Source organism: Sinohyriopsis cumingii, chromosome 15 (genome assembly GCF_028554795.1).
Source record: "Sinohyriopsis cumingii isolate HCF-2022 chromosome 15, ASM2855479v2, whole genome shotgun sequence".
Classification (NCBI taxonomy): domain Eukaryota; kingdom Metazoa; phylum Mollusca; class Bivalvia; order Unionida; family Unionidae; genus Sinohyriopsis; species Sinohyriopsis cumingii.
This window is the reverse complement of record NC_142975.1, coordinates 120,284,946-120,311,594: the sequence shown is the minus strand read 5'-3', so window position 1 is coordinate 120,311,594 and position 26,649 is coordinate 120,284,946. Positions and strand designations below refer to the sequence as shown.

The 26,649-nt window shown below is 33.3% G+C and overlaps 1 protein-coding gene across 2 annotated transcripts in view; it reads left to right on the top strand.

Moving 5' to 3' along the window:
• The window catches only part of LOC149782600 (zinc finger TRAF-type-containing protein 1-B-like), a 35,772-nt gene extending 10,268 nt beyond the window's left edge, over positions 1-25,504 (top strand). Inside the window, exons 2-5 of one of the 2 annotated variants that reach the window (XR_016414412.1) lie at positions 3,594-3,832; positions 6,065-6,276; positions 8,888-23,341; positions 23,377-25,504. Coding sequence is in view for 1 of the 2 variants with exons in the window: in XM_089934078.1 (XP_089790204.1) it covers positions 3,594-3,832; positions 6,065-6,276; positions 8,888-9,285 (849 nt within the window). In the remaining variant the exon portion in view is untranslated. Of the gene's footprint in view, positions 1-3,593; positions 3,833-6,064; positions 6,277-8,887 lie in introns of both variants that reach the window. The other variant, XM_089934078.1, reaches the window with a different exon arrangement.
• The last annotated feature ends 1,145 nt before the right edge of the window (positions 25,505-26,649 follow it).

Here is a 26,649-nt window from a genome sequence, read left to right as displayed (position 1 = left end):
GGCTGTTTTATCATCCTTTTCGTTACTCCTAATACCAATATGACAAGGAAGTCAGTAGTACAGAATACCTGATTGTACATGTATGAACAAATGCTTTTTTATTAAAAAACATTAAATATCAGTGGGCTGTTTTGTTTAAGGTTATGGACAACTCTCATTGTGGTCATTGATTCCAAAGAGATCATGAAATTTGTTTATTGAGAGATTTCATTTTAGGTTTAAAGATCCCAGGTAATTTCAGCTGCATAAATGGAGGCTTTATCCATGCTTTAAACAGCTGTAAAACTGGAGGCTTTGTCCATGCATTAAACAGCAGGAAAAATGGAGGTTTTCTCAATGCATTAAACAGCTGGAAAAATGGAGGTTTTCTCCATGCATTAAACAGCTGTAAAAATGGAGACTTTCTTTGTGCATTAAATGGCTGTAAAATGTGTCTTTGTCCATGCAGTAACAAGCTGTACAAATGGAGACTTTGTCCATGCATTAAACAGCTGTAAAATGTGTCTTTGTCCATGCAGCAACAAGCTGTCCATGTATTAATCAGCTGTAACATGTAGCTTTGTCCATGCATTAAACAGCTGTGAAATGGAGACTTTTTCCATGCAGTAGCCAGCTGTAAAAATGAAGGCTTTGTCCGTGTAGTAACCAGCTGTAAAAATGGAGACTTTGTCCATGCCATAACCAGTTGTAACAATGGAGACTTTGTCCATGCATTAAACAGCTGTAAAATGTGTCTTTGTCCATGCAGCAACAAGCTGTCCATGTATTAATCAGCTGTAACATGTAGCTTTGTCCATGCATTAAACAGCTGTGAAAATGGAGACTTTTTCCATGCAGTAGCCAGCTGTAAAATTGAAGGCTTGTCCATGTAGTAACCAGCTGTAAAAATGGAGACTTTGTCTATGCATTAAACAGCAGTAAAAATGGAGACTTTGTCCATGCAATAAACAGCTGTAAAAAATGGAGGCTTTGTCCATGCAGTAACCAGCTATAAAACAGGAGACTTTGTCCATGCCATAACCAGTTGTAACAATGGAGACTTTGTCCATGCATTAAACAGCTGTAAAAATGGAGTCTGTGTCCAAGTAGTAACAAGCTGTAAAAATGGAGATTTCATGTTGTAACCAGCTGTAAAAATGGAGACTGTGTCTATGCAATAACAAGCTGTAAAAATCGAGACCTTGTCCATGCTGTAACCAGCTGTAAAAATGGGGCTTTCTCGATGCAGTAACCAGCTGTAAAAATAGAGACTGTCCATGCATTAAAGAGCTGTAAAAATGGAGACTTTGTCCAGTAACCAGCTGTTCTTTGTGGATTCAGAACAGGAGCTGCAATATCAAGTCTCCGCTTTAAAAACCATGTGTATGCAGAGGCATATAGTCGTAATTGGATCTAGACTTTGATTTCGCTCAAATAATTCTGAAAACTTAGAATATTGGTAACCGAGGACTTCTTCAATCAGTAAGTGTCAGAATTAAGTTGCAGTATTGGAAGGATCGATTTTTGCTTCTATATAAGCGCTTTTTGCACTGCTTCTAGATGAGGATGAACTGCATGTCAGACATTGGATGAAACTTAGTTTCTTATTGTACAGGGTTTTGTGTTTGTGCCATAAGATAACATCATGTGCACACATAGATGGATTAATGGTAAGAATTAGATGGATTAATGGAAAGAAAAATTAGATGGGTTAATGGAAAGAATTAGATGTTTTAATGGAAAGAATTAGATGGATTAATGGAAAGAACTGGATTAATGGAAAGAAAAACTAGATGGGTTAATGGAAAGTATTAGATGGATTAATGGAAAGAATTAGATGGATTAATGGAAAGAATTGGGTTAATGGAAAGAATTAGATGGGTTAATGGAAAATTTTGTAGTACACACTTAAAAGCAAGTTTTTTTCCTGAAATAAATTTATTATTTATTTGCCTCACCATTATAGGCTTTTTAAATCGGAGGTTCTGAATGGGAAGTTTAAATTGGGAGGTTCTGAATGGAAAGTTTAAAATGGGAGGTTCTGAGACCAGGTGCTTCTGCTCATTTAGCCTAAAGTTGAGTCTGGGGTAGTGTATTACACTGAGATGACAGTGACTTGCTTGATCAGACCAGGTGCTTCTGCTCCTCTCGCCTAAAGTTGAGTCTGAAGTAGTGTATTACACTGAGATGACAGTGGCTTGCTTGATCAGACCAGGTGCTTCTGCTCCTCTAGCCTAAAATTGAGTCTGGGGTAGTGTATTACACTGAGATGACAGTGGCTTGCTTGATCAGACCAGGTGCTTCTGCTCCTCTAGCCTAAAGTTGAGTCGGGTAGTGTATTACACTGAGATGACAGTGGCTTGCTTGATCAGACCAGGTGCTTCTGCTCCTCTAGCCTAAAGTTGAGTCGGGTAGTGTATTACACTGAGATGACAGTGGCTTGCTTGATCAGACCAGGTGCTTCTGCTCCTCTAGCCTAAAGTTGAGTCTGGGGTAGTGTATTACACTGAGATGACAGTGGCTTGCTTGATCAGACCAGGTGCTTCTGCTCCTCTAGCCTAAAGTTGAGTCAGGTAGTGTATTGCACTGAGATGACAGTGGCTTGCTTGATTAGACCAGGTGCTTCTGCTCCTCTAGCCTAAAATTGAGTCTGGGGTAGTGTATTACACTGAGATGACAGTGGCTTGCTTGATCAGACCAGGTGCTTCTGCTGCTCTAGCCTAAAATTGAGTCTGGGGTAGTGTATTACACTGAGATGACAGTGGCTTGCTTGATCAGACCAGGTGCTTCTGCTCCTCTAGCCTAACGTTGAGTCTGGGGTAGTGTATTACACTGAGATGACAGTGGCTTGCTTGATCAGACCAGGTGCTTCTGCTCCTCTAGCCTAACGTTGAGTCTGGGGTAGTGTATTGAACTAAAACAGCAGCAACCAGATCTTTCCTCAGCTTGACTACCAGGATTGCACCTCCACTTACATGAAACACAACCTATGGCAACCTCTTAAGAAATACTGTACAGATCATCAGGCCTATTCTGTATCCTAGGGCTCACAGGGGCTTGCTTGGTCATTGGATATTTTAAATTCTGTATCCCTGGGCTCATGGGGGCTTGCTTGGTCATTTTATATTTTTTAATTCAGCATCCCTGGGCTCACAGGGACTTGTTTGATCATTGAGCATTTTCAATTTTTCTCAGGACAGTTGCCTTGAGTAGTAAGTATATTCAGTGTAGGATGCAGAGCTAATATTACTCCATTATGGATGCAAGTCAGTTCATGTATCTGTTTGCATTTGTGCATGTACATGCATGCATGCATTTTGTTTCTCCAATGATTTTTTAAATTCCTAATGTAAGGCATTCTCCTGTCTATCACTACAGGAAATTAAAAACAGCTAGAAGCATTAACCCAAAATTTTGACTTCTGGTGCTCTTGGTTTTGAAGTTCATTTCTATTATGCGATACTCTAGCATATTTTCAAGGTCTGAGTTCAGCTTTGCTTTTTCATAGCTTGATGAAGAAGTGACCAAATTTGGCACAGTGATTTTAAATGTCCCTTAGAGCAATTGCTAATTGTAAATCCCTCAGTTTCTTAATGTCAGCATTTCCTTTTCAGTGTTCCAATGGTCATCTTATGTGTGCAGGCTGCTTCAATCATTTACTGGCTGATGCCCGCTTAAAAGATGAGACTGCCACATGCCCAAACTGCCGATGTGAAATTGGCAAAACCACTTGTCTCCGCAACCTCGCAGTAGAGAAAGCAGTCTCTGAGCTTCCATCTCAGTGCCAGTATTGTAACTGCCAATTGCCAAGACATTTACTGAGCTACCATGAACAGGAGCTGTGTCAAGAGAGGTGAGAGGGTCATGAGATTGGTGTTGGTAAGATAGAACTGCTTAATCTCATTCATCCTCATCTTTTTCCAGGTTATTGTCTATAGGTAGCCTTTTGAGGAGAATGCTTGCACGTGTGTTGTCCCCCCAAATGGACAGTTGCTATGTCCGTCTGTACACACATGAAAGCACCCCTCCAAGTTTGATACTGTCATCACTAATTTTTGGAAATGCGATGTTTTCTTTCCTTTTCTGTTGTCAACAGCAGCAACGGGATGGCTTGAATGGTTTGGGAGAAAACACAGGGGTACGTGTGTGGTAGCCTACCTGTCACTACCCCTGGACTCTGGTCGTCTACTGGACGGCTCGGAAGTTGACCAGTTTGGTGATCTTTACAACCAACCAATCAAATAGCGGCAAGTATTTTATGTCTTTGAATAGTGAACAAACATGCATGCTTGTAATTAACCAAGTCAGCAGTTTTGATGTTAAGTACAGACAAGATGTAAAGTTTAGGTTGTTGGACATTATTCCAGTCAGCAATAAAGAAAAATTGTTAACTTGTAAAAGCTCAAAAAAATTAAGTAATCTCTATAATAAAATTGGTATCAGACTTATGAGTAAACATTTATGTTAGGATTTATGAGGCACTTAATGTGTTTTTTTCTGATATTGTTATGCAAATGTTGAATGGTAATACCCAGCACAGGTAATTTGGATAAAAATCTAGAATAAAAGATATTTTTTTTATAGCTTCTTATATTTATAGTACTGTAATAAATTGCCCATTTGTTTGTTTAGCTTTGACTAATTATATTTATTTCAATTATAAAGTCTATAATAAAATAATGGTTAAGTAAAAATGTTGTACTTGGATTATGCATGTATACACTTGGTGTTCAAATGTTGTTCAAGATTCAATGATGATGTGATACATATATGCAAAGTTAGCAATTCAGATTTCACTAACTGGAGAAAAAATGTATTCTGTAAGTACAAGAAATAGAGAGAAGATTGAAATAATGAGATTTCAAGTGAAATCAAGACCTACCATAAAAGAGACAATATATTTTTTGGAAAGTTCAATTTCCAACTAAGGACTGCTTTTGAAGAGAACAAAAAACTACTATCATGTTAAGTCCTAATGGAAATGGAGATGTTGTAGAAGAACAGTTACTACACTTGGTGCTGACTTATTTGAAAACAAAACATTATCTCATAGTTTATTACAGACTTAGAACTAGAGAGAGAAAAATATCGGTCATCATGCTCCAGTTCAATTCAAGACTTAGGTCATAAAGGTTATCATTTTAATCAAATGGCTTATTATCCATAGAGAAAAGTTTTGTTATGAGACCTTTGCAATTTTTAAAAATAGTTTTAACCTTACAATAGTTCTCTTTCCCAATGATAAACAGCTCTCAGCGATGGACCAGATGTGTGATGACAACCAAGTGGAGACCAGATTTAGATCCTTTTTCTTTTCTTTTTTTTAAAACTTTTTTAAAAAATCTGCACAGTGGTAGGTATACCCTCCTTACCCCCTCCAAAAATACTAAGAAAATATTTTTAAATACTGGTTAGCAAGAGCATTCATACAAACTTGTTTTTGTTGTAACACTGATGATTAATTGTCTTCAATTCTGTAGATTTTCAAAGGGAAATCATGGCCACGTCAAAGCCTTGATTCAGTGAAATGTCAGTTATTAGTCAATTATCCAAAATTATTACTCATCCATGCAATTGGAATGTCCTCAGTGACTTACATTATTTATTGTTTTTCTTTATTATAATGATTATTATTTATTTATTTATTTATTTATTTATTTATTTATTTATTTGCAGACAAAATCCATTTCTTCCATAGGTCCAGGTAGTTGACATTTCACTGTAAAAAGTACAGTCATGTATGGCATATCATCCAATTTGATTCATTTCATCATCATTATTTTATTTTTAAAATTTTGCTAGAGGGATTAAAACCAGGAGAACTTATATTAAGCTTTGAAAAATTAATTAATTCAACTTATGGGAGGCACAGATTGTATTGGGATGGGTGGTCATCAGTCCTGTACTCTGGGGGATCAGAACGTTTTTAAAAAATTGTATTTGGGTAATGAATGTTTGATTTTATGTGCATAAGGGAGATAACCTCCTTAATGTGATCTTTTCAAGCCTTGCTATCCAGAATTTATCAGTATTTTCTTCACCCCGTTTATTTCTTTTTATAATTTAATCTTGTTTTCTGCTTTAGACCCTGCTCCTGCAAGTACACTCGGATTGGGTGTCGATGGCGGGGTCCCTATCACGAGTTGCAGGGGCATGAGGAAACATGTATACATCCCAAGAAGTCGGGAGAGGAGATAATGGAAGCTCTGCATTTGATACAAAGTCAGCAGGAAGAAAAACTGAAGATGTATAATGACATCTTCAACCTGCTCTCTCTTGAGAAGGTCACCTTTAATGGTAATATGAAGCTTCATTTGTATGTCTGTCGCTACATGTGTAAGGTGTTACTGTTTTCCATTCGTATGTCTCTACACATATTAGGTGTTGCCCTTTTCCATTTGTATGTCTCTACACATATTAGGTATTGCCCTTTTCCATTTGTATGTCTCTACACATATTAGGTGTTGCCCTTTTCCATTTGTATATCTCTACACATATTAGGTATTGCCCTTTTCCATATGTATGTCTCTACACATATTAGGTGTTGCCCTTTTCCATTTGTATGTCTCTACACATATCAAGTCAAAGCCTTCCATTAAATTTAAAGTTGGAGGTCAGTTACCAAAGTAGGCAGGGGTTTGGGGTGACCTCTCCCAACGGGGATATAAGTTTTCTTTTTAAGTATTTTGGTGTAAAGTAAAAGTAGCCAGGTAAATCACCTGGCTGGTAAGGAAAGCCCTGTTAGGTGTTATCATTTTACATCTGTATGTCAGTTACTGCATTTGCATTTCATGACATAATCTTTATGTTTCAACACTTTAAATTCACTTAGCATATGCTACACCATTATAGTGTGTTTTGTGCCATCCGGTTGTATTTGTGAAATCTCCATAACTATTGGCCAAGTTTGATAAATTTGTAAAAATATAGCTTAAAATAATGGGTAACATGATATGTATACCTGTGAGGCCAGAGGCTTTACAGAAAATAATAACTTTTGGGTGCATTTTCTCAGACTTTATTGGAATGTTACCTTGAAAAATGTTCCATCAGAGTTGTGTTTTTGTTGATACCCCTAGGTACTATTTGGTTTCCATGGTAGAAAATGTGTCGATATGTCACCTGTTGCTACTGGAAAAGTTTTAATCAGACCCTGTAAAATGCTTGTTAGATGTTATACCAACATTGCAGTATTCCTTATCAACTTTTTTAGCTTGCATAGCATCTTGGTAGAAAATGTAATGTTGATATCTGCTTCAATACTTCATGGCAGATTTGTGGAAATGTATTTTATAATGTACTCTACAATTATGTTTCTGAGGTTGAACTTATGTAGGACTCCATAGCAACTGTTTGAGTTCAGTTGCAACCAGGTGTGCAAGACTTTTCAACCAACCCAATAGGCCAGTAGGCATTCTTTTGAAAGGTGCAATGTGTGATTTGGATTTTTAACATAGCTTTAACAATTTTAGTCATATTGCTATGATACATGCAGTTTATAATGATGTCTAGCACTGGTGCATCATGCCGCAGACATGTAGCATCATTACCCACCCAGTCACATTATCCTAACACCAGATCAACCAGTCCTAACACTAGCCTCTTAATCATGAGGGCCAAGTCAAGCAGCTATTGGTACCATTTTTAAAGTCTCTGGTATGATTCAGCCAGGGCTCGAACCCATGACCTCGTGCATCTGAGGCAGTTGCTCTAACCACTTAGAGTGGTGAAAGCTGATTGACAGAAGAGAAAAGTAGTATACAATATGCTTGGAAAAAAGAAACAGTGCAAAAGCAAAACAAATTTCCCAGAAAGTTTGAATAAAAGACAAAATCAGTGTACAGTTTATAAGTGTGCACTACCTTTTGTCATTTTTAAAAGTATTCTTTGTGCCAGTTTTGGTTTTCTTTATAGAAGTTTCTGATAGCCTGACTTATTGTCATATTAGGTCTGCAGACTGATGGTAACACAGTAATAATCTCATGCCTTTTCATTGAGAAGTTTCTCATAATCATAGTAGGCCCATTGACTAATGTTAACACTGTAATAGACTAATGTTAACACTGTAATAATCTCCAGCTGTTTCATTAAGTTTCTCATGGTCTGTTTAGTGTCATATTAGGCATGCAGACTAATGTTATCAATGTAACTAGCAACCATTTGCTTTAGCAGCTAGGTGGAATAAAGAAAAAACAAAAGGGGATTAACTTTAGAGGAACGTCCTATAGGATATATTCTGCCAAAGTTGGCTTTTGATGACTTCCTTCAGTAACTTAACTTCCATAGTAACCAACTGAAAAAAATTATTTTTGGTATGTCACCAAAACCTCTGGGCTAACTTTTGTCAGATTTTGTTGCAGTGTTCTTAAGATCATGATCTGTTAAGCTGTGCTTACAGTGGTTTTACTGGCAATTGTTTTTTTAATAATAACAACCAGGTCATGGTCTTTGAAGCTGTTTTTTAGTGGCTTTCCTGACAGTCTATTAAGTGGCTTCTGATAGTTTAGGATCCATACCAACCAGGAGAAAAAAATGTATTTTTGACATCGCAAATGTATTTGATAAGTTTTGATCATACATTATGAATGAACCTTAAGATATGTTCTACTAAAGTTTTTTTTTTTTGACTTTGCTAACAAACTTTTGTCTTCCTTTTCAACCATTCTGGTGGCCTTGTGGTTAGAGCATCTGCCTTGGATGCGAGAGATCATGGGTTTGCTCCCCTGCCGAGTCATATCAAAAACTTACAAAAATAGTACTAACATTGTAGCGATATGATTCACATTTTTTTAAAGCTACATTAAAATTCCAAGTCAAACACACACACACACACACACACACTTCCTTTTCAACCAAGATTTAATTTTTGTACGTTGTTTTGTGAGGCAAGTCTTCATCCTTGTTTCAGATCTCCAGTTGAAACCATACAGAACTGATGACTTCCTGACAAAGTTGTTCTATGAGACAAGCCGGTTCACTGCTTTCAATCAGCAGTGGGTCATTAAAGCTAAAGTTCTGCATGATCAGAAAGACCCCACACAATCCATCCAACGCTCACTGGCATACCAGCTAGTATTAAAGGGCAAACTGACCCAGCCCATGAGTGTGTACTTCATTGCCCTTAAAGGACCATATGGGGACACAAGAATTGATCAGGCTATCTACTTCCATGAGTTTACCGCAGACAGCTCAGAAACTGAGCTGCAGGAATTGCCAATTCTAGACTCAATTGAATGCAACAAACTTTTGGCTGCAAAGACAATCAATCTGAGATTGATTATGTTCCAACTTCCTGGAAAACAATAGTAATAAAGTTAAACCAGAGCATGTGAATTTGCTAAGGCATTAATTAACTTGCCCTGTTGTTTTATGCTGTGTTATTTTTTTTTTATTGACTTTTGTGATCATCTCACTCTAGCTGCTTAATGTAAGGCAAAACATCAGATGATCACACATACAGTTATGTATTCCATCTTTTAGCTGTGTATATAAAACTAGCATGACATTGAATGTTTGCCTTGAAATAAGTGTTGTCATGGAAACAGGATACGAAAAGAAATCTTGTTCAGGTTTTTGCTAGAAGGCATGTCTGGCATTTTGATTAATATATATGAGCTATTGAAAAAATGTTGCCCAAAAAAAATTGGAACATTTTTTTTAGCATTTAGCACTTTCAGTTCAAAAGTTTTATTGTACAGTTTGAACATGGTACAAATGCTTTCTCAAGCTACAAGAAATATCACAGCTTTTGAGGTTTGCTGTGCAAAGCTGGCTTTCTTGACAAACTATTTGATTGATTTACTTTAATCACAAGCTCAAGTACTATTTTATTTCTGAGATTTTTTTCCCTACATTTTAGGAACACTAGTGTTCCACATAATGGCAACAGTGACATCACACAATGAACTTAATATCAGATGGATGTTAACATTTAGATGGGTCATATTTTCTCAGCTCCATTTATCAATTACTTTCTGTTGTTGACTTTTTACCCTAGTTTATATAAATTCCAGTTTTTAGCTCTACTGGTCATAGACCAGAAGTTGCTTATGGATGGTCAGTTGTTCATTGATCATTCATCCTTTAGTGCAAGTTTGTTATCACTACATCTTTATTACTTAGAGGATGACCATTACACATACATTCATCCATTTGATCCCAAATGAAAATGCTGATGCTCGAACATTTATTATGACTGCCACAGGGGCGAACTTGAATATCAAGTTATCACTATGTTTAAATAAATGGTCATGTTAACACAGGATTTTTACACAAAGACTTCTTGTGATGTCTGGTACTGATCTGATGTCTGAAATAGCCACCACCGTGGACATAATGAAGATCTTGTTATATCTACCTACCTTGAATAGATTTTTGTATCAATACGTGGTTTACACAAAGACTTCTTATGATGTATAGTTGGTCCTAAGTGAAAATGGTTTTAATCTGATGTCCAGTTATGGATTCTATAGTCTTCTTATCACTAATCCTCCTGAACGAAAGTGTTGTTGCCATGAGATTTTCACCAAAAGACTTTTAATATGTATAGTTGATCCTACATGAAACTGGTACTGCTTACAGATCCAATATGGCCGCTACAGCAGATATCTTTAAAAATCTTGTTATTGCTACTCCTCCTTAATGGATGATCATATCAGTATGGGGTTTTACTATGTGACTTCTTATGATGTCTTGTTGGGCCCAACTGAAAATGGTGCTGGTAAGGTATCCGATTTGACACCAACATTGGCCATATTGAGAAAAAATATTGTGTCACTACTCCTGATTGAATGGTCTTAGCATCATCTGACAGCCACAGCATCTCATTAAACAATCTTGTTATTGCTGAAGAATATAAGAGTTGGTTTCAACACTCAGCAAAGAAACAAAACAAAGAAAAGTTCTTGAAATCTTGGAAATTCATTTTGGCCAGTAGAACATCTATCCCTTCAAGGGACTCTTTCTTTTAAATATGGTAGGTACATTTTTTATATCTAAGTATTCTGCTGAGACACTTTCTAAGGGAGGGATATATGATCAAAGATGGTTATGGTTTCATTTTGAACAAGAGGGGAAAAAAGTGATAAGATCATAAAATAAAATATGCATGTAAGTCTGTATGTATATGTGTATATATAGATTTAATGGAATGTCAGTGCAATCCTGTTTACATACTACTGACTTATGTTGTACATGTGCTGATATCAGATAAAATTTAATAAATGAGTCAAAGAATTTTTTTATATTGCAAGCCTTGAAATGCAAAAGATTAAAATTATTCAACAATTTTCATAAATTGTATTTGAAATTATAACAGACATAAGATTCTGTTTATGCAAAACAGATTTTATTTGATGCAAATGTGAAAACACAATGGATGCTTCCTCATTACACCTTTGCCATATATTACATTATAACACTTTTCTTGAATTATAGGAAAATTTGAAACTTTGTAATCTTTTATTTCCATTTAAAACCATCCATTTGTTTTTAGCTCCTTTATAACTTTTAAAGCTTGTCTGTTAAGCCCTGGATTTTTTTAAAAATTGTATTCAGATTTATTAAAAGCAGCATATAAGTAATCAATTTCTTCTAGAAATTGTATGCAATATATTTAGTTGATTTATATATCTATATCCATAATAAATGTGTAAATTACCTCGTACCCACTGACTTATGTCAGGAAAACAAACAAAAACCCAAAGATCATGTTACACTGTGGCACCATATAGTGAGTTATCATTCTGTTAGTTACAATGGTAGATTTAATAAGAATCAAGCAAACATAAATTTCTATGGATATTCTGACTCAAGAGATATCATGATATGCAGTCCGTTCACTTTATGGACATTATCATGTTTAGTTTCAGTGATTTATCAGCATTTTCTTTTGTTTCTTTCTTAAATTATTATTGCTATTCTAGAAATGTTAATTTCAGTCAAGCAGAATGACCCATTAAGTAAAGAATTGTGCAGAAGTTGAGATTCTCCAAAACTAGTTTGGTCTTGTACAATGTCTTCTGACCATTTTTCAAAAATGTATCATGTAGTGGGATGGGGAAAATATTTGTTTGTATAGAAAATACCACACCCAACAAATCCTGACTGACCACACACAAAAAATAAAAAATATAAAGGCAAAAGTATTAGTAAATTAAACGGGTATGTAAATAGTGTCTGTATATTTTGTACAGTGAGTCCTTCATATTCTTTGCCTTTATTATTTTGTATAGAAAAATTATGTATGCTGCCAAGACACAATTCATTGTATTCAGGCAGTAGTTGAAAATGCTTTGAATAGGTAATCGCCACAATAATTCCAAGAGTAATATTTAGATTTTCTTGTGACATTCGTAATTGTATGCTGTCAAATTGTGAGCTTTTGAATGTAGTTTGATCAAGTCTTTCACCAGAAAATTAACATGATTACAATTAAATCAAGGATGACTTATAGACTACTCAGTGCACCAGATTTAAGAGAGACTAAAAATAGCCTTGAGAAATTTCTTTGATAAAACAAGAATATGCTTAGCTTGTATTTTTTTAAAAATATTTCATATAAGTCAGTGCATCTTCATAAAGAAATAAATTCTAGTCACTAAAACATCTTATAGGCCAACATTTTCACTGAGAACTAATTTAGAAGAGTGCTATGATATATTTCATATTGAAATCTGAAGATAAAGATTTGAAGAGGAACCTACCTAAGTTTTAACAAATTTGTAAAATGCACTGAAAAAGATCTTTATGTATGACTCTTTATAATGTATAGTAATTATATCCTGTAAGTAGAAACCTCCACTGTACAATATGTATTAAAAAAAAAAAGCACTGCTCTGTACAAAAATCTTGCCATGTCATTCAGTGTCTGTTTTTAGTAGCTATGCTAGAATTATCTCCCTTGGAGAAGTCAAGCTTGGAATAATAGTTTTCATAAATAAATTACATTGAAATATAATTGACTTTATTAGGCCTTAGAACATTTGTATTTTAACAAATTTACCAGGCATTTTTGAAAATTAATCTTATGTTTATCCGGTATCAAAATACTCGTAGATTCTTTTTTTTTCCCTTCCATTTCACCAATTTTAATCAAACGTGTGTTGAGTTCACAACAAAATGGTCAGCTGGATAACAAAATACTGTTTAATATTTAATACATGTAACTGTTTAGTATGTCACATGATAAATTTTCAGCTTCCAATTGGCCAACTACAAGGATTTATGTTAGGACAGTTTACATTTCTCCGTGACTCTGGGAATACTATTTAGTGATTGAACCTTTTATAGTGGGCACTATTACCATTGTCACACACCTATGTTATATAATGAATATGATGTCACAGAATGTACTTAATCTATTATTATCTTACCCATTAAGAAATCTCATTCAGTGGTGTTGTCTGGTGGGGAATAGTGCTCTCACATTCAGCATTTGCACTGTCCTCCTAAAGTGTTGTCTGGTGGGAATTAGTGCCCGAGAATTGGGCTTGTGCACTATCTGCTGACGGTATTACTTGGTGGGGCATACTGCCATCACATTTGGCTTGGGCACTATTCTACAAAACCCAGCACTTTAAGAGAACAGTTCCATTGGGAGAAGGCAGTAATAGAAAAAAATAATACCCATTGCTGATCACTGTATACAGTGTAGGATATCTTATATGATGCCAATATAGTCAAAGTTATTTCTGCAATGTTTAAACTTGGCACAATTATATGGAATTTTTTTATACTGGGATCGACATAAGAAACAAAAATAGTGCAAAATTATGTTACTCTCACTTTCATTTTATGTGTTAGCTACAACATGAATTAGTTTGCTCGTACATTAAAATCTCACAGAAGGTTGCTTCAGCAGCTATGTTTTTGCTATGTGAATATTGTTATACAAGAAGTGCAACCTTCAGCAGAGTAGGTTAAATTGACCTATATTTCACAGTTTGTAACCTATTTGCAATGTCTTCACACTTAATTTCTTTTAAAATATTTTATGTAATTACATTTTAGTTAAGAAATTTTTATTATTTTGCTGGAGTTTTGCATTTAAATTTGTTATTTAAAAAATGTTAATTTCTCATATTTTTGTTTGAATAAGTATATACTAATTGTGTTCTCACTATTTTGTCAACTTTATCCTGGTGTCAAAGTAAGAATCTATTTTAAAAAATAACACAAAATGACATTGTGAAGTAACATTTGGAGGGCATTGTGTTATCTGAATGACTTTGCTGTCTGTTCTTCTGGAACTTCAGATTTAAGATATTTTGTATCAATGAATATATTTGATTAATTGGTATAGGCACAGTCAGGTTTTTTTTCTCAACAAAAGTGAATTTTTAAAACACTTTTTACAGATACCATGGTTGTAATTTTTATCTTTACTGCCTTTCCTCACATAGTTACATTTTATTTTCCATTTGTCTTGTACAGTTGTTTGATTTGTACATTTTTCATAAAGTCTATATTCCATGGTAAAATTGGATGGTTTGTACATTTTATATAAGGTATACAAGCCATGGTAAAATTGGTGGTTTGTACATTTCTTGCTAGGTTTACATACCATTGTACAAAGTGTATGCTGACACAAAAAGTGACCAATTTTAGAAATTTCATTTTTAAATTTTAAAAAATTTATTTATTATTCAAATCCTGCATGCGATATACAGTTAAACAATCATGGTTGGATATTTATCAGTGTAAAATTTAATTGCTTGTAAATTTTGTAAAAGGTCAGAAGAACTTTATGTAAAATTTATGTGGGATTATACCAAATATACAGTTCAGTGAATTCCTAACTATCATCATTTCATACTTAAAACTCCAATTTTCATCCTTTCTGTCCTGAAATCAGTGGATTCCATCAACATTAATATGATGTTAGATAGCACATAGTTTTCTCTCGAGTCTCTTCACATGGCACGAGAATAATTAGTCCCATCTTCGTTAGTTAGGTGTTGTCACTGGAGAACTAAAGGGATCAATGACCACTGGCTAGCAAAGATAATCTAGCCCACACAGAATCATAACACACGAATTGATGAGGGTCACATTGATTTTCATTGACAAAGAATATTTTCATCTTTAGCGTTTATTGTTGTTGATTTCCATGTATAAATCATCTGAATGACAACAGCTAATTTATTCTAAAAATTTGGTGTGGAGTACTGCAGTAATTTGTTACAGTAGAGTTGTTTGAAAAAGCTGTCATATACTGTTATAATTGAGTTTAAATTTTTAATCATAGATTTTATCTGGGGTTGCAAATTTGTATATGACGAAGGGGTTGGGGTTGGGTGTGAGGGGTTGGCACAGAGCTTGACTGAAAATATATTGGTAACAGGATTAATAGCCTAAATTAGTCCCCAGAATTTACCAATGTGCAAAAAATTGCACATTAGTACCATATAATGATATACAATAAATCTCACAACAGAAAATGCAGTAAATTCGTAGCAATTGGAATTGCTGGTATTCAGGTACAAAGCTAGTTTTTATGGACTTGATTTACTGAAGTTAAAATAATTATATATTTTATCCATGTTATTTCAGGTTTTGTTAATTCTTTAACACTTTGGATGCATTTAGTGATTTTGTTTATTTGAACTCCTCCTTTTAATCTTTTTGTTTGTTGTATTTTTGTTTGTTTATTTATTTATTTATTCAGACATCAGAGTGAAAAATTTGGATTTAACATTTGTACATTCTGTCATATGTATATTCTTTGACTTGTAGATAAATCAGACACATGGAAAATAATTCGACATCTGAAACATAAGCATATATTGGATTAATTTATTATCTCAGATGACTTAAATAAACCCACAAAAGATGAATTAAGAATACTAGGTGCTGTGCAGACCATAGATGATAAGCAATTAGTATTATTTTGAAAATTGCAGTTTAAATTTCATTCATATGAAGACATTCATTGCCAGCTGTAGAGTGTAATTAAGGGCAAAGCTTTTTGAGGTATGTATGCATGTGTATGTGTGCTATTTCTGCTAGTTTACTTAAGTCCATCCAGTCTAACTTACAAGTAAATGTTTGTACCATTGGTTTGAAGAATGTTGATTCCAAAAGATCACAGAACTCGCTAGTTTACTTGCAGGGAAATATAAAAATTGCCCAGATACTGAATTTAATGCTAATAAATAGAAAATTCTTATTAAAATATTTGTGAAAATTTTGAATTTATAAATAAATTTGTGTCATTTTGTCTGTGAAACAGATGAGATGCATAACATTGAAAAATGAATTGGAATCATTTGTTTTGGCTTTTTATTTAAATTATTCTTTATAATAGAAACAAAAAATATTAGCAATGTAATTCTCAAATTTTCTTTTCTTTTTTAATGATCAATTTATTGACTAATTAAATAAATAAATATCTTCAGTTGATTGCACACATTGTTTGTTTGTTGTAGTCAGTGGCAACTGATATTGCAGTTTTATGGTATTTCCTGTTGAAATAATAAATTACCTTAATTTTTAATTTGTAAGAAACAATATGTCTGTAAATAAATTGAGATAAGGGTATTATTATTATTACATAAATTTGGTAATGTTTAACAGTTTAAGTGAGAATAAAATTGTGTTAAATTGCAAAACAGTATTTTCATAAAAACTGTTAAATTAAAAAGGAAACTAAAATTTTAGCTGCAGAAAATTTTTTATTAAAATTTCATGAAAAATACTATCATGCAATTTTAAAATTTGGAATATTAGAATCAGAAGTAGATTTAATGCATTTAAATAGATTTAAATTTAATTTTTACAAAAAAGAAAATCAGGAACTATTAATAATGCATAAACAATATTTAAAGCTCCCATCTTTAATCACCTCCACTTAGGCATTACATTAGTTTTAGACATGTCTAAGGGTATTACTTTTTTTTTAGCTGTGTCTAATTTAAGGGCATAACATTTTTTTTCTCAAATCTGGTACTGAAATTCATTTACTGCATAAATATGCAAGCCTCAACAATTTCAGGTAAATTTCACTTCATCTGTGTTTTTTTGTTTAAGTGCTGTACAACATTGGTAAAACTAGCCCCAGATGATAAAAATGAACTGCATTTTTGCTCTCATAAAATTCTGAAAATGAACTACTTTGGTTGGAAAATATTTTTTTTAAAAATACATCTTTACTCTCTATGAACAGTCCACTTGGGCTTTACTATGGTATCTATTCAGTGTCTTCACTGAATTAATTATAATACTTAAATCATATTTTAGACAGGTTAATAGGTTATATCTGCATACACACATAGTTTGTGTATTGGACCATTGCATCAACATTGTTAATCTATTTAACCATTCGATTATTGCCACAAAACCTGAACTTAGTTTGGGGTTTTATTTGCATTTGTGATGCACATTTCTTTCATACACCTGTATCCATTCAAAATTTTTGGCTTGGAGGGATTGACATACACTCAGTATCTAAACACCCAATTTGGCAAGGAGGGAATTACATACACCCAGTATCCAATCACCCTTTTTGGCAAGGAGGGATTTTAGTTGCTTCATGTATAAGGCAATGTATCCCTTTTACCAAATATAGTTTGTATTGTTACTGATAGTAAAAAAAACAACTATATAATCTTATTAAAATTAGTAATATGATACTTATTCATGGACCATTCGTGTACATTTTTATGTATCAAAGGAGGCAGCTAAAATTTTGGTACATTCTTAGACCTGATGGTAGTTATTTCCGTTGGATATTTTCACTTTGTACCTTAGGTAATAGTAGAAAAAGCTTTGAATGGGTAATCCCCACAATAATTCCAAGAAAATATTTTCAGATTTTCTTGTGACATTCAAGGAAAAGAAAATGTTGAAAATATTATCCAGCTTGCTTAGAACTATATGTTTACAGTAGTGAAAAGGACCAGGACTAGCATTATCTCGATCAATTATAAACTAACATTAATTCAACCCACCAAACCATCAGTATTCTTAATACTTTTTAAATTTTTTGCAGATTTACATAAAATAACATTCCACTGCTGCTTCACTTATTTGTAATAAAACTACACTTATTTGTAATAAAAAAATATCAGTCTCCAGTCAGTTATATTCAGTGAATGTAATTAATAATTATTTTTCAAAACAAATTTCATTTTCTTTCATTATCAAGATAAGTAAAACAACACAATCTTCAAATGACCCTTTTGCAATTCATTTTAAGCTACTTCCATTTTACAGCACAGTTTGCGATAATTCAGGAAAGTTTTGGTTATATTTTTTTATCATTATTGCTCAAATAATTAAAAATTTGTAATATCACATTATACATCAGGCACAACAAAAATTTCACACATAAAAAGATCTATAATTGTCTAATAATTCAAATTTATGAACAAAAACAGTGAATTATACAAAAGAGATTTGCTACAATACCAAAATCACTAATACAAAGTGACCAAATAGATTTTCTTTATACAGACTTTTTTTTCCCCACTTAATAGATGTTGGGTAAAGGAGTGGCTTGAGAAAATAGAATTAACACCAAAATTCTAGTTACCTATTATTTTCAAGTGGTATATTGGTTTTATTTAATTTAATCTGTAACAGGTACATTTCAACTGTAATTCATTTAATCTTTGACTATGATAGCGTGGCTGCCATTCATTTGGTCTTTGAGATATTTTGACTACAATTGACATCATTATTGAGCCACATTAGGAAGAATATTGAATATGAAATTAAAGGTATTCCCAGAGTGTGGTCACTTTGATGATGTAAATATAGATAATGAAAAAATGCATTTTGGCAATATTCTGGCTTCTCACAACTGTGATACAAAAATTCATATAATGCAGAAAAATCTCTACACGTGGTGAGTTTGTGATTACAGCTTTTGTTTGGCAAAGATCATCCCTGTCTTTCTTAGACCTGGTTTTGTTGCATATTAAATATTTGGGAAGATACAGACTACATAGTTAAATTTGCAAAACTTGTACAAGTCTTTTAATTTTTCAAAGTATTAGGTATAGATTAGTGTTTTGATTGACATGGAAAATTAAATATTACATGGCAAGCACCTTGCTTGTTTTTTCTTTTTTCCTGAACAACCTATACTGGACAAGCCATTCATCTAAAATTCTAAGGTTCAGTTTATCAATGGAATATCTCTGTTTAAAAATGTCAGTAAAAAATATGTATGGTGGGAATTTGTACATGAAAAGTTCATGCACTAGAAGAAAAAATGTTGTTATTAAATTTTTTTAAAATAAATGCGACAATTAGAGCTACTTTGAATATCTAATCTGACTTTGGGACAAAGACGGGAAGCATGTAAATCATATAGGGTCTTTAGGAATGCACTGTAAAGGATGGGCAAGTAACTCTTATGGTAGTCTGCACAATTAATACTTTTTTCCTGAATTGTAACAGGTTGTGAGTTGCTTGCTCAAATGCCTGACCTCTACAACTGGCCATCACAATGTTGGGGAACTTTTTTGGTCATGTTGATGTTAGAAATAGATCATATACACAATGAAAAATAATTCATTATTAATTTTGATACCAAAATAAATTAATGGTCTGCACAGCACCCTCAGTCCATCTTTAGCCTTAAAATTATGGACGTGGGTCATGTGACCTCCAGATTAAGATTAATGGCCAGGACAGTTGTTAGTTTTGTCAGTAGTAATTACAGTATATCCATTTTTGTCATTTAGAATTACCCAATCCTCATGATTTGTCTTCAGACTTCTATTCAACAGTAATTTAGCATATTTTAACTGGATATGGACTGGTTAATTTAGTATAATTTAACAGGATATAGACTGGTTAATTTAGCATATAACAAGATATAGGGTGGTACCTTATCTATAGAATTAAATCTCTTAAAGATGCAAATAACTAACGTTAATTGAATTTATTATAAAAAGCACATTCCAAAGTAGATCATCTATTATAAGTATCTTGTTTGAAAAAGATAAACGAGTAGAACTGTAAACTCTCTTTCATTCAAAAAGGACAAACAGTAGAAGTAGAAGTCCATGAAAGTAGCACAACCATTTGCCTGTGGCACTCTGATTATATACTCTGATAATATACACATACCTCTGTTAAGAATATGAAAAATTCAATACAGGGCAGTTTAATAAAGACAATAACATTAGGAGCTTTCCACTTCATCCAATTTCACAGGGTGCTGGGGAAGAGGTTGAGTTGGAGTGAGCTCCCATGAACAGAGCCATATTGATCAAAAATTGTGCCAGGACAATATCTGCCACACCCTGTTCCACATGGGGGTGCCCAGGTGGTGGAGTTGGCATGAAAGCTGAGGCACATAGATATATATGATGCCCATTGTTGAGAAACACTGATGAAATAAACATATCAGATTGTGGAGGTTTTCAGAGTATAAGACATACATGACGAGTAACCAAGGCAGTTATTGTGCTTTGAAACAACACTTTCTAGACTTAAATTATAAGTTTATGTTTTGGATCCCAAACCAAATTATTACACTTTGGTTTCTATCTGAACCCTGGTATATAAGATATTAAAATTTAAAAATACAATAATTTGTCTAATATAAATTTTAATTTCATATACCTCTTTAAGAGATTTGTATATAATTTTGAAATCACATAGGTTATGCCAAGTTGATTTTGATTTTTTTGTTGAAGTATCTTTCTTAACGTTTTCATTTTCTTTCAAGGTAATCATTATTATAAAATTTCATCTTTTTCTCTTAAAAGTTTCCAGTAATTACCGAATAAGCTGTGGTTTTATTCTTGCCATTAATTTTCAATTTCCTTTTTATTTTGTTTTTTTTGTGCTTGTTACTAAATAAGGTAATTTAAAAGATATACAAATTTGATACGATGTCAGAAGAAAAGAATGAATGTCTTGAATACCAGCAATACAATTGAAAGTTCTTTACTCATCATAAACTGATATCATTAATGAGAGGATCAAGTACCAACATTATGTTTATCCCTTTGTTGATATCTTCAAAGTGAATCCATCTTTTCCACCTTGACATTTAAACTCGAATGATAATCTCGCTCAGAACCTACAGTTGGAATATAAACTACAAGTCCCATTTAACTGGTATAGTTTGGAATTAATACAATACACACCGTTAAACTTGTTCATCTTGGAGTTAATAGTCTAATTACACGCCATTTAACTTATATGTCTTAGAGGGTTTTGCACTAATTGCACACCATTTAACTTGTACATCTTGGAGCTAATAGTCTAATTACACACCATTTAACTTGTACATCTTGAAGTTAATAGTCTAATTACACACCATTTAACTTGTACATCTTGGAGTTAATAGTTTAATTACACACCATTTAACTTGTACATGTTGGAAAATCATTATACTAATTACACACATTTAACTTGTACATCTCGAGTTAATACACTCATTACACACAATTGAACCAAATTATCCCAGACTGGTGCCATATGTGTGTGTGTGCACAATAGAATATCCATCAACTTGTACACTAAGCATGGATTGTTATCCCAATCAAATATGCAACAACTTGTACACTTAGCATATCCAAGAACTTGTAAACTTCGTAAGAATTTGTTTCCTAATGGAATATCCAACAACTTGTACACTAAGCAAGGATTTATATCCCAAGGGAATATCCAACAACTTGTACACTAAGCATATCCAACAACTTGTAAACTATGTAAGGATTTGTGTCCCAATGGAATATCAAACAATTTGTACACTAAGCCAGGATTTGTATCCCAACAGAATATCCAACAACTTGTAACTAAGCATGGATTGGTATCCCAATAGAATATGCAACAACTTGTACACTAAGCATACCCAAGAACTTGTAAACTATGTAAGGATTTGTATCCCAATGGAATATCCAACAACTTGTACACTAAGCAAGGATTTGTATCCCAACAATATGCAACAACCTGTACACTAAGCATGGATTGGTATCCCAGTTCATTGTCCAACAACGTGTACACTAAGCATGGTTTAGTATCTTAATGGAATATACAACAACTTGTACACCAAGCATGGATTGGTATTCCAGTGCAATGTCCAACAACTTGTACACAAACAAGGATTGATAGATTGGCATAAATATAATCAACCCACTCCCTGTGCTAATAACATCAGTTCTTGTTAAATTTTTTTGATTAATATTAAATTATTATTCATTAAATCACTGCCCTTCTCATCCAGAATTATAATGCTTTTGATAGGAATGTCTTGGCATTTATATTTAGGATGCAAAGCATCACTTCACACTACTCTTTATCTCTTTTATTTTCATTAACATAACAGACCCATAAATAAATTCTTGCATAGTACCATACTATCTGGATAATCATATATGAACAGTGCACCAATAACACTAGCTTGTATATATGTACCAATTTTTGTCTTATTATTGTTATTATTATCATTATTATTTTGTAATATTATCACCACATTGCCACAACATAAAGCTGGCTTCATGAAAGAAAGGAAAGATAGGAAGAAGGAAAGACAGTAACAAAATAAAATAATTTAAATATAAAAATAGTTTTCCTGGTAAAGACACAAAATAAATGCCATAATAGCAATTTTTACATAATTGTCTTTTTTCTCCCCCTTTCATTTACGCACATTTATGCTTATTTTTCCTCAAAAATACCAGAACAACACATGCATAAATTTTCCCTAGATGCCCATTGTCTACATTTGAAAGTAGTTTGTTGTTTTAGTAAAAGTAGTCCTTCTCAAACAGTATCATTCACCACTATAGCAGAGGAACACAAATGTGAATGTGTGTGGAATATCAGTGTCAGCCATATTTTGTACAATGTGCAACAAAAGTGTAATTTTTTTAACTATCAGGATTTTCCTCTGGTTAATAATCCTTACTTACGGTGAAATTTTTTTTAATTTTAAAAATGACAAGGTGATAAAACATACTTGGCACCAGCATGCCTAGAAGATCTGTGAAACTGATAGAGCAACAACTTGCATTTAGAGTGGTGAAACTGATGGTGCACTAACTTACTTAGTGATAGAACTAACAGTGCAACAACTTGCATACATAAGTAAAACTCACAGCACAACAATTTGAATAGGTGTTAAACAAGGCACCATCTGGTTTAGAAGGTGGTTGTAATTGGTTGCACACCAGCTTGCTTTGAAGGTGCTGAAACTAATTTGGAGTAACTTGCTTTGAAGGTGATGAAACTAATATTGCAGCAATTTGCTTTGAAGGTGATTAAACTAATGTTCAGCAACTTGCTTTGAAGGTGATGAAACTAATATTGCAGCAATTTGCTTTGAAGGTGATTAAACTAATGTTCAGCAACTTGCTTTGAAGGTGATTAAACTAATGTTCAGCAATTTGCTTTGAAGGTGATTAAACTAACGTTCAGCAATTTGCTTTGAAGGTGATGAAACTAATATTGCAGCAACTTGCTTTGAAGGTGATGAAACTAATATTGGAGTAACTTGCTTTGAAGGTGACTATTGTTCAGCAAATTGCTTTGAAGGTGATGAAATTATCGTTGCAGCAATTTGCTTTGAAGGTGATTAAACTAATGTTCAGCAACTTGCTTTGAAGGTGATGAAATTATTGTTGCAGGAACTTGCTTTGAAGGTGATGAAATTATTGTTGCAGCAACTTGCTTTGAAGATAGTAAAACACAGTTCTCCAGTTTGTCTGAAAGGTGGAAAAAGTAACAGTGCACCAGTTTGCCTGTATGACAGATTTGGGAAATGCTGTTTGTGTAATATTTGGTAGAAAAGGGTTTTCTGATTACATTTTTAACTTTCACCGACTATAAGTAGGAAATAACCAATCTGTCCATCAATATTTTTTAAATAGAAGGCAACTTTTAAAATATTTGATCAGCATAGATAATTTTAATTTTGTTTGCAAATTTTTTATCTTTCCTTTTTAGAAAATTTAGCTGGTTACATAAAAGTTTCCTTTGCCAAAATTGAGGTCAGTTCATCCAAGTTGGTCGAGTCTGGAAAATGTTGCACCTGAGATGATAGTTGTTAGCTACAATAAAATCTGTCATGCATTACATGCTGATCTGTACCATTTTTATTCTTTTTGCCCAAAAATTTAATCTGCATCTTCAAGCTTTATATATTATATATTTAGTTGTTATGGTTATTTTTTTTTTTAAATCAGTTTACATTGTGGTGGAATGAATAATTGGTACAAACTCAACAATATTATGAACCAAACCTCTGTTGTATTAAAATTCCTCAAAATAAAGATTTTTCATTATCTTGCTTATGTTATTGCTGATATAATATTTTGATAGATACAGGGGATGAAAAACAACTCCATAGTTTAAAAAATGTATATCCAAGAATCTTTTTTATTCATTTGAAATTCCTTAGATTTTAGAAAATTCTCACTAATTTCAGGAAAATACAGGATATTATGACTATTTTAATCATTATCACTAATTCTGGTCTAATGTTCAGTGAAAAATTTGTAATTCTATATAAAGCAATAAAAAAAGATATTGAACCAAATCTAAATATGATGACTCAGATTTGAGAGGTTTGTGAAACTGGGTCAGACCAAGCTTGCTAAGCTGGATAGACAATCTGTGTTTTACTGTGGTTGGGTGTGGTCAATTATATTTGACATTTGAGAGTGGCTTGATATATTTACTTTTGAATACTTTGTGGATGACTTTGAAATTAGTAATAAACATGGATAGAAGCAGCAGTAAGTAATTCTACACACCTTCCAAGAGTTTAAGTATCGAGGACAAATTTTCTTACTGAAAAAAAACAAGTAACATGGATGTGAATTTTGATGTCAGTTGATTATAAAGTTTTACACTTATCAATAAGCACTTCTGTTAATTGAAGACCAAACTGCACTTGAAGAGAAGTTATGCATTCAAAATACATGAATATCAGGACTTGTTTCAAATTGTATGATTGTATATGGATATAATTCACCGAGTTTGTAGCATATAATTATTAAAGCACATTTAACTGTATCCAACCATATTTTGTATTGCCCATCTGTGTGCTTACTTTAGATAAAGACAGTAACTTGTACGTAAAGTTTTTAATAATTGATCACAGCTCGCAGTGACCTTGTATACCGACTTTTTGTAAGCAAACTTATTGGTACATGTTGGATAAATGAATAAAGTAGTTCACATTTTTTAGCTGAAGCTAACCACTGCCAGATCATGCATTTACAGTGACTGTGGCTGGTGTCTTTCACTCAAATCCAGCTTTAGGGTGTAAGCTTGTTAAGTCTTTGTCGTCATCTGTCACAGAAAATTGGAGAAGTCCAAGCTCTTGGAAATTAATTTCTCTCAATCAGCACTATGGTAGCATAATATTGAGCATTTGTGAGCTTGCCTTTCCAATATACATTTTAATCTGTTATAGTCATACCTTTACTTACTTTTCTTTTCAATAAGGTACATTTTTGTCTTTGTAGCCTGTATTGATTATTATCCAGTCCTCAATAAATCTGATCTTTTGTGTTATAATGATGTGTAAAGACAATAAACTTGAGCGGACAATAAACTGAATTTGTTTCTTTTCAGATTACATTTACATAGGTATTAGAAGGAAAATTACAAGTCTTGTCTTTTTTTTGCTCACCGAGATGTAAGACCAGGTGAGCTTGAGCTGCAGGTCTTCATTCATTGTGTGTCATCATCAGCAATTACTATTTTCTGCTCAGTTTCAGCTAAATGGCACAGTGCATCATGGCTAAAAAGGTTTTTCAAGTTTTTACAAGTGAGGCTGACATGACATCAGCCACCATTAGTAAACATGAAAAAACAACTTTATATAATTTCTTTTTAAAAAATGAAAAACGGGTTTATAAAAAATTTGAAGAAAGCATAATGAGCATGAAAGTCACCAAATTTCATTATCGTGTCTCGATGGGCTTTAGAGGAAAAGTACAGAAAAGCAGTTTTAAAGAATTTCTCGGTGACCTTGAGTAGTATAGGAAAATGGAACTGGAAGCTGTTTTTCAATAGTCTCTTCATTTCTTTCACATATATTAGGAAACAAATTTTCTTAGCCTAACCATGTTCAGAGAAGACTTTGGACAAACATATGAGAGCGCTCAATAGCCCCCTTTTTGTATCCACCATTTAGAGTCACCTTGGTCTTGTTAAGACAAAAATTATTGCTGATGATGATATCTAATTTTAGAGAAAAATAATAGCAAGTGCACAGGAGTTACATCCCTTGCCTGCATTTTATTTTAATGTAACTAGTTACCTCCCTGACCAGATTATATCTTTATCAGCACAAATTATGCAAATTTGTTTAAACACAAACTTGACAGTATAGTATTGTGCCTCTTGTCTAGCAAACTAGTAATCAATGCTGTCAAATAAGCGACAGCATTTGCTCAAAATAACATTTCTTGCTGACTCTAGACAGCTGGTTGTCTAATTCCTGTGCATGTTGAAAATGTGGCATTGCTTTCTGTCAACAGCAACTGCACATATGTAACAGAATTCTCAGACCAATCAATATTACGCTAAGCACCTGCTGACTCAGTTACAGCCTCCTCACAAATGTCTCAAGATTCAAATACCTGTGCGTGATGCATGTGCTGTTAATTTGTGTAGTTATTGAGTGTCACGTTGCCTGCCCACAATTATGTAAGTAAAAATCAAAGGAATTGGTTATAAGCCATGTATATATAT